This window comes from Hydra vulgaris, chromosome 14, assembly GCF_038396675.1.
Source record: "Hydra vulgaris chromosome 14, alternate assembly HydraT2T_AEP".
Taxonomy (NCBI): domain Eukaryota; kingdom Metazoa; phylum Cnidaria; class Hydrozoa; order Anthoathecata; family Hydridae; genus Hydra; species Hydra vulgaris.
In genome coordinates, this window is record NC_088933.1 from 30,345,001 (window position 1) to 30,355,000 (window position 10,000).

The following is a 10,000-nucleotide window of genomic DNA, read 5'->3' on the forward strand; positions in this document are numbered from 1 at the left end:
TATTATCTATAATAACACTTTGTATTTTATATAAAGTATTCATATGGAAAATTTTTCCTAAATTTTCCAGGTACCATCATCAGGTACTATTCTATACTATCAGGTACTATCCTCTATTATCAGGTGCTATCCTGTATATCAGGCACTGTCCTGCTAACTCGCTCCTGCATGCATAGTTCTGAAAATTTTTTTTTTGATTAAACATAAAAAAAATTAATCTTTATTGATAAAACACCGTGTTAATGAAAAAAATTTAATCTAATTAGTTATTTTCTACGAATTTAGTATTAGTGCTCTGCTCTTTAAAATTTAGTATTAATGTTCTGCTCTCTAAAACATTAAGCACCTGTTTTGTTGAATATATTTAAAATTATAGTATATTTAAATAGAATATATTATAATTATTTGCATGCATATATATATATATATATATATATATATATATATATATATATATATGTATGTATATATATGTATATATATATGTGTATATACAGGGATTGTGATGAAGCGAGCGCGATCGCGCTCCGCTCGTAAAATGTGCCCGTAACGGTATTTTCAAATGTTCTAGGCGCGATAAACAACACGCGTTCAGCTTATAACGATTGTATAAAATAACGCTCGTCCAATAGTTTGGGATTATTTTTTTATTTTCATAAAATATTTAAAAAAGATTTTTTATTAAAGATATTCTGTTATCAAAGCACTGATATAAAATATAAAAAGCACAACGTCGTTCTCTTTTGCACTAACGTAATGAATGAGCGGTTTAAAGTCGTTATAGTCACTAATTTCAATAATGGAATGTGCGCGTGGAAACACAATGTGAATACAAAAATGCGTAAGTAAAATAAGAATAGAAAATTAGAAAACCATTATAAGAAAATTGAAACTGCAGAGTATTTTTAATCTTGTGAAAATATCAAGTAAGATTTATTTGATTTATTGTTTGTAATATTCCACACACCGTTTATAATAAAAATAAATATTAATAATAGAGTAATTTTTAAAATTAGTTTTTGTTCATAGTATAGGTTTTTTATTAACTATTATTTATTGCAACTCAAATTTAAAACGATTCTGTTGTTTAGAATGTTTGCAATCAAGGACATTCGAAAAGGAAACAAAGTAATGACGTCAATATTTATTAAATGGAAAGTTATTATTCTTATTTATTATTATTTCAAATTATTCTTGTGTTATTTTTTTAAGATAAAAAAACGTAATTTAAAAAAGAAATTTTAGAAAAAAATTAAATAATTAATTTGAATAAAAAATATCAAGAAATATAAAAACCATTAACCGTTAATTAAGTTTACTGCGTAACATTTTAAAATACATATATCAAAACAACGAAGCAAAACTAAGTCACTAAATTATACTTCAATACTAAATCAATAGAAGTTGCGTTTTTGTTTGATATTATTTTTTTATAACATAAATAGTTTAAAATAAAATCGCGATCTGACAATATACAAGAAGTTTGAAAGTATAAAAATCTACTTCGTTGAAGTAGTTTCATGAGTGTGATACTAATTCAAACATTTTTTGACGAAAGAATTATGTAACAAATAAAAAAAGAATTAAAAAATAAAAAGCTTTTTATGAGCATCGCCTTCAGCAATTTTCATGGTCGCGCTCGCCAGCGTTATCTCAAGTGCACATAATCACGCTCGATGAAAACATATTCTAATTTTACGAGCGCGATATAACACGCTTGACGATTTTCTTCATCACAAGCCCTGTATATATATGTATATATATATGTGTGTATATATATATATATATATATATATATATATATATATATATATATATATATATATATATATATATATATATATATATATAAATATATATATATATATATATATAAATATATATATATATATATATATATATATATATATATATATATATATATATATATGTATGTGTGTATGTATTTATATATATATCTATATATATATATATGTATATGTGTGTGTTTGTGTGTGTGTGTAAAAAGAGATATAGAGATCTTTGCATAGTTGAAGAGTCTCATGGCAAAAACTTACAATTATTTTAAACTTTAAAAAAGTTATAACAATGTGTGAATATTTTTTTTAAGGCATTGAAAACAATGGCAACTCAGTTGCACAATCAAATGAACTAAAATCTTCTGATGCAATAAAGTCTGGCCCTGATGTACTTCCTCTTTCAGACGGTAATTTTTAAAATGAATTTATGCTGTTGTTGCAAAATGAATTTATGTTGTTAAGCAACATAAGTAGAAAACTAAATCATTAAAAAAAAATATTCAACTCTTAATTAATATTCTAATATATCTTTATTAGCAAAAAATTACAAAAACAATAAACATATTAAAACAGTACACAGTCTTCTCTGTTTGACAAGCGCTTTCGTGCTCTTGCAGTTTTGTGTTTGCCATAACGCCCGGCAATACTACGACTGGCGCTTTTTTAAGCGCTGACCAAAAAATTTAAAGCATGTTTTTAAATTGCAGCAAATCTTTTTTCTTAATCAAATTCTAATTAAAGAGGTACAAAACACAAATATTTTTTAAAATCGCACACGCCAGACAAATAATTACTGTCCGGCCAGCGCTTTTTCGTGCGCTGGCAGTAAATTTCAGACAGAGAAGACTGGGTACAGTGTAGTGCAAACATTTTTTTTCAAAACAGTTTTATGAATAACATGCAAATAAAAAAATACTTTTTTTTATTTTTGTTGTTATATTTTGTTTTTTTTTATTCTTATTTATTCTTAAGTTATCTTTATTTATTAAGATTTAGTGATACTGCTAGTTGTATTTTGTAACAGTTTATTTAGTAGTTTTTAACAGTTTTTTGGGGTTCATGTCTTTTTGTTTATAATAAGTTTACGTTTATAATAAGTTTGTTTATAATAAGTTTATGTGTGTACAAATACTATGGCAAAATAACCTTTTTTTTTAAGATTTATTTGGGATGGCCCTAGGTGTACCTACCTGTATATCTTTATTAGCAATAAAATTACAAAAACAATAAAAGTATTAAAACAGTAGTGTGTAGTGCAAACAATTTTTTTCAAAACAGTGATATGATTAACATGCAAATTAAAAAGTACTTTTTTATATGTTTATTGTGGTTTTATTTTTTTATTCTTATCTTAAGTTATCTTTATATATATATATATATATATATATATATATATATATATATATATATATATATATATATATATATATATATATATATATAAACAACTTGTTTCTCCGCGCAGCGGCCTTGTTCGTCGAGGTTCGTGTTTCTGAGTTATAGAGTTGAGAGAGGGTTATAACCACTATTGAGTAGCCTCCTCATCTGTAGTGGCCTTCATGGCCTTGAGGAGGTGAATAACAAAAAAAAAAAAAAAAAAAAAAAAAAAAATATATATATATATATATGCTACATCTAGTTTATTGAAAAAAATGATTGAATGATAAAAATATTTTCAAAATTATTTATTGTTGTTCTTTTTTGATTTATTTTATATAATATAAATTTTTTGATTGTTGTTCTTTTTTAATTTATTTTATATAATATAAATTTTTTGATTTATTTTATATAGTTTTGTTTATTTTAATTTTCTTAATTTAATTAAAGTTTTTTATTGTTTGCTCATTATAATTAAAAAAAAATTATGTTTTAAAATTAACAGAAGGAAAAGATGCTTTAGAAAAAACTCTTTCAAGAATGCAAGATGCTTTAAGAATGTTAAAAGGTAATTCTTTAAAAAGTAGTTTTTTTATTAAAAGTAACTTTATGTTTTTGCAATTTTTTCAAATGAAAAGTTTTTTTGATTTTGATTTGAATATGTTTGTTTTATTGTTTATTCTGTATTTATTTTACACTCCTAATTATAAAGCAAAAATTTAAAAAATAAAAAGTAAATGCACACAAAAAAAAACTTATTTTATGTTCTTGGTTGCACTAATTTAACTCTAAAAATGAATGTTTACAATATCACAATATTTGTAACAATTACTGGTTTGTAGTATATTATGTTTTATCATACTGATTTATTCTTTAATATGTTTTATTCTTTAGTATACTGATTTACTCTTTAGTATTTATATTTTAATCTTTAGTATTCCATTGTTATAGTTGTTCACTCTTTGATAAAACAGTTTTACCCTCAGTATAATGATTTTGCCCCCAAAATAGCAGAGTTGTTTTTCATATAGTATTTCCATAACAATCAATATTGTCTTGAATCTATATTAATTTTTTAACTCTAGTTTTTTAATTTTAATAATTGTCTTGAATCTATATTAACTTTTTTAACTCTTTTTAATTGTAATATTTATACAGTAATCAAAACTAACAGTTGTTAACAAATTAATAGAGGATTTAATTCTGTCATATTTAAGTACTTTCTTCTCTTTCACGCATGTTTTTATTTTTTTTCTAATTCTAAGTTTTTTTATTTTTTTAAATTAAATTTATTTGATTTATTTATTTTAATTTTATTTAGATGCACTGAATAATTCCAAAATTAAAATTACAGCAAAGAGATCATCAGGTCGTTCAAACACAAAAAAAGGTATACATTGATGCTCTTTTTTATTTCTATTCAATTATAGGTATATTGAAATGTTTAGTTGGTATGATATATTTTTTTTATTTTTTGCTCATTACATTTTATATAGTGCAGAAAATCTTTGTTGCTTAAACTAGGCTACAAAAGCTAACAAAAAAAATATGCTTGTGGAATTCTGTCAAGGAAGATAAGTAATAAAACAATGAACAAGCGCATTTGGGGAGTACGAATATTAATACCAAAGATAAAAATATGTAACAAAATAAAAGACAAAAATATGTAACAAAAGATAAAATTATGTAAAAAAAAAAAATTTAAAAATTAAACATTAGGATATATGTTCTAAGATGAAATTTAACAATCTCTTTAAAACTAAAAACTTTAAAAGAAAAAACATGAAATAATATACTTATAAAATAAATACTAGATGTATGAAAAGTTCGTAGAGGTGTTATAATCATATATCATAGTGGAAATGGTTGCCTCACTCCTTCAGGGTTATGTTTTCATCACCAAGGTGTTTGGAAGAAGTTATTCAAAGCCATAATAAAAGTCTTATTTCAGTGACTAGCATCCACTTCATACCCTAAGTCGTATTTTACACCTAAATGTTGAGCTTGCAACTAAAATAAGTAAAAAAAATTATTTTAGAAATTTTCTGAAAGCGTAAAATGAAAATAATAATATTAATATGTTTAGTAAATGAAATTGAAATGAATAAATTGTGTATACACTCCCTTTGTGTACAAGGCTTGTTTAACATAGTCAAAACTTGTAGTAAATGTAAGTTAAAGTAGATAACTCAGAATAACTGTAGTTTGAGTAATTAAAATCAAATTAAAATATTTATTGTTAAATTATAATAGTTATAAATTGTTTTCAATATTTATATTAAATATAAAATTCAGTTTTTATTAATTAGGACAGCTATTTTCTATTCAAGGTTTGTAAATAAATGCATATTTTCATTCTTGTGTTTCAATATATTCTGCATTGCTGTTGCAGTTTTTACGGAGGAATAAGTTTAACAAAAAAATTAATTATATTATTATGTATATAAGTATAATAATTAAGTATATAAATATAATAATTATGTATATAAATATAATAACACTGTACAACAACGAAAAAAAAAACGGAAATGCCATTGACACTACCTTATGTATTTTGATTTGGAGATTACAAAAATGATGCCCGTTTTGTTGTATGACCCACCAATTTTGGTTAAATTCACATTTTAAATTTTCGATTTTCACTATGAAAGTTGTCAATGTGATTTTTAATATATTTATTAGCAGTTGTTTATGATTTATTTATTAGCATTTCTTTATCATATACCTATTTGCATTTGTTTAACCTTGTATTAGACTAAATGTAAGTCTGTTTTATTTTAGATAAACTACAGTTAGCCAAGTAATATATAGATATAATACAGTGTATATTGAAACAAGAAATGCTCAGAACTTGTAAAAATCAAGCCAACAACTTTTGCTACATTTGTGGCAAACTGACTTTAAAGAGATGCAGACGAAGATTGACACCACATGTGAAAAAACTGTATGAACTATACTTTGGTTGCAAAGTCGGCGACCAGGATAAGAACTCGGCGCCTCATGCATGCTGTGTGAGATGCGCTAGTTAACTATTGTCGTGGGCGAACAGGACTGGTGGAGGACCAACATTTGGGGTGCCAATGGTGTGGCGTGAACCCCAAAATCATTTCTCAGATTGCTATTTCTGTTCTGTTAACATATCAGGTCGCAATTCTAGGGGTAAGAAAGCTATAGTGTACCTAAATCTACCTTCAGCTATTCGTCCTGTTCCTCATTCGGCTGAACTCCCTGTTCCTGAACCTCCATCGGAAATCCCAAATACAGACAGTTCTGATTCAGACGAGGATACTGATGATGATAGTTACGAGTTGCCAGAAGATACAGAGCGTAAACCCCACTTCATAACAGGATCTGACCTGAAAGATCTCGTTCGAGATTTGTATTTAACAAAGCAACAGAGTGAATTGCTGGCTTCACGTCTCCAGGAGTGGCATCTGTTGGCTGGTGATGCAAGAGTGTTGTCATTTAGAAAGCGATCACGGGAACTGCAGCAATACTTCTCTATGGATGAAGAACTTTGCTTCTGTAATGACATCAGTGGATTGTTTGATGATCTAGGAATACAATACGATTCATCTATGTGGAATTTGTTTATTGACGCATCACTTTATAGTATTAAGGCAGTATTACTGCATACTGGAAATGTGCTGCCTTCCATTCCCATAGCACATTCGGCAACCCTGAGGGAAAGCTATGTGAATATATTACTTATTCTGGACAGAGTTAAATACAGAGATCACAGATGGTCAATATGTGCAAATTTAAAAGTTGTTGCTATACTAAATGGATTGCAGGCTGGTTTTACTAAGTACATGTGTTTCCTCTGCAAATGGGATAGCAGGATGAAATCAGAACATTATATGAGGAAATGTTGGCCACAACGAGAAACATTTGAGGTTGGTTCCCATAACGTCATTCATGAACCTCTTGTGGATAAAGAGAAGATCATCTTGCCCAATCTTCACATCAAGCTTGGAATCCTGAAACAGTTTGTAAAGGCGTTAGATCACGACAAACCAGCATTTCAGTATTTGCAGACCAAATTTCCTAAAATCAGTGACGCCAAAATTAAAGAGGGCATTTTCGTGGGGCCCCAAATATGAGAATTGATGCTGGATGAAACGTTTTCGGGAACGATGGATCAATATGAACTTGCAGCATGGGATGCATTCAAACTGGTGTGCCAGGGATTTCTTGGAAAACATATTGCACCAAATTACGCTGATTTGGTAGACAGATTAATTGCATCCTATCAACAACTGGGTTGTAACATGTCGCTGAAGCTCCACTTTCTTCATTCTCATCTTTCCTTCTTCTCTGTCAATGGAGATGTATATGATGAAAATGGCAAGCGCTTTCATCAGAGTATTGCCACAATGGAAAGCAGATACAAGGGAAAGTGGAGCCCTGCCATGCTTGCAGATTACTGCTGGAATTTGCAGCGCGATGAACCCGATGCAGCATTCAAACGCAAGGCTAAATACAATTAAATAATAACTGATTACATATTTGGAATCAGCACGTCTGAATTAATAAAGATAACCTAATTTGGTTCTTGTTTTTTTCAAAAAGTTAAAAATTGTTGTACAGTGTAATTATAGAATTTAGTCGGATTTTAGTTACAATGTTTTTCTTTAGAAAAGGAAATAAGGCCTTCAAATAATATTTTAACTTTTTAGAAAATCTATGATAAAAATTGCATTTATTGTCAAAAACTTTTTTTAATGGAAAAGCAGCTCACAAAAAAAGTTTTTTATTTTTAAAAACCTCATAACTCAACTGTGCTTATTACAATTTTGAATTGTTTGTTTTAAAAATAAGGTCTCATTTCATACCTTTATTTACCAAATTAAATGTTGTTTTTTTTTAATTAATTTTTTTAAATTAAAAATTAGTTTTTAATTCGTTTAAAATATTTATTTAGTTTAGGTTATTTTTGTTTATTAAAAGTTATATCTATTTTTATTGCAGAATTGAAGAAGACATTGTCAAAACTTGAGAAAGATTTTCTTTCACTGAAAAGTATTTTAAAATATTTATTAATTTACTAAAAATATAACTTTGTTACTTTAATATAAGTAGACTTTTTGTGCTTAATTTCAAGGTATCTAAATTATCTAATTTTTAATGGATATTGTTTAATAAATTTTTTTCTCAGCATATTTTTTTATTTTTATGTTTTATTTTATATATTTTGATTTTATCATTTTTTTTATTTATTACTTTACTAAATATTATTAATTTTACTTAAGAATTAAAAGAAGTTAACAAGTATTATGTATATTTTGAGAGGGAAATACAACTGAATTCTAATGTTTTTGATAGTTATTTAAAAGCCAAAAAAACTTTACATAAACCTAATGTGAACATATTCATGGATAATTAAACTCAGACAGAAAACAGTAAAAAAATATCATAGATAATGTTTTTAAAAGGATTGATCTGGAAAATGAATGAACTTTGAAATATTTCACGTATTTTAGTCCCATGGCTCGATTTCATCATATATAATTTTTGTGAGTATATTCATTATGCTAAAATATTAGAGAATTGTATCCAAGCAATAATGCTGTGATAGAAAATAAGCGTTCAATCTTTGAATAATGTTATTTAACCTGGGTCAATAAAATTATTCTAAAAAAAATCTTACTTTTTATACAAGCACATATCTTTAAAAAATGGTTTGATAATTAGTAATATAAAGAAGTAAGTTCTTTTATTATTATTTTTTACTAATAATGCTGGACATGATTCCTTACAACATGGACTTCACAATAACATGTTTTTTACTGACATGCATTGTCCACATTTCATGTACTTGTCAAATAACAATTTAATACAAACATAAAATAATTTTGTCTCGTAGATGCATTTGATAAAAGAAGATTTAACAACTAATATGATATTAGTCTAATTATCCATAGAGAAAATTCTATGTAACTTTATTTATTTTATACTTTAAAATTCGTCTCCTTAAAACAGTTGTGTCTATAAAGTTCATTAAATAATAGTTTGGGGAATAACACAATTAAGTATATGTCATTGCTGTAAAATGTAAACTTAAATTTATAAAAACCTAGTTGCAAAACATGGCGAGTTTGGAAACATATTCGATAACATAGCTGGAAGCAAAATGTTTTTTTAATTTTCATACTCATGAAATTTTATTAATACTTTTTATTTTCATTTGCATTTAAAGGTTTTTATTTTTCAATTTATTTTAATAACTCAAATCATGCATCTAAAATAATACTTTTTGCATTTAAAGGTGATTAATTTAAAAATATAAATGCATAAAAACTAACTTTTTTTGAAAAAAATCACCAGAATGACTTTAGAATCAGTAGAATAGATACCCAAAGATAAATGTTCCGAATTCCAAACATAAAGTTATCAAAACCTTGTTGTTCTGATGCAGGTTTTCTGTAAAAGTTGCAAAAAACAGAAAAGTGGTCTTAAATCATTAGCAATATTTTAACAATTTTCAATTTTTCACTATGTTCAATGTTAATATTTATTTAACAAGAAAAATTTAATCTTTAATTTTTTTTATTTTAAGATAAAATCTTTATAGTATAAAGTTACTATTATTTTAAAGTTAATGAATTTTCATGCTCTTTATGTGGAAATATAAGTTAAAATTTGAAAAATTCCATTTTTTTGTGAAAGACCTATTGATTATTAAAAAAAAAAGGTAGGAATTTCTACCTTTAAAGGTATATCACATATCCTACCCTTTAGGGTAGACAAATATACCCTACATAAAAGGTATTTTAGTCTACTTTTTTAAGGTAGAAAAAAACACCTCAAGGTATAACTAACTA

At 26.1% G+C, this 10,000-nt stretch overlaps 1 protein-coding gene across 2 annotated transcripts in view; it reads left to right on the plus strand.

The window, feature by feature from the left end:
• LOC136090425 (uncharacterized) overlaps positions 1-10,000 on the plus strand; it is a 42,974-nt gene that overhangs the window by 22,834 nt on the left and 10,140 nt on the right. For both annotated transcript variants that reach the window (XM_065817039.1, XM_065817040.1), the window contains 4 exons: positions 2,111-2,206; positions 3,682-3,744; positions 4,498-4,566; positions 8,148-8,198. In XM_065817039.1, the coding sequence (XP_065673111.1) occupies positions 2,111-2,206; positions 3,682-3,744; positions 4,498-4,566; positions 8,148-8,198 (279 nt within the window). The remainder of the gene's footprint in view (positions 1-2,110; positions 2,207-3,681; positions 3,745-4,497; positions 4,567-8,147; positions 8,199-10,000) is intronic.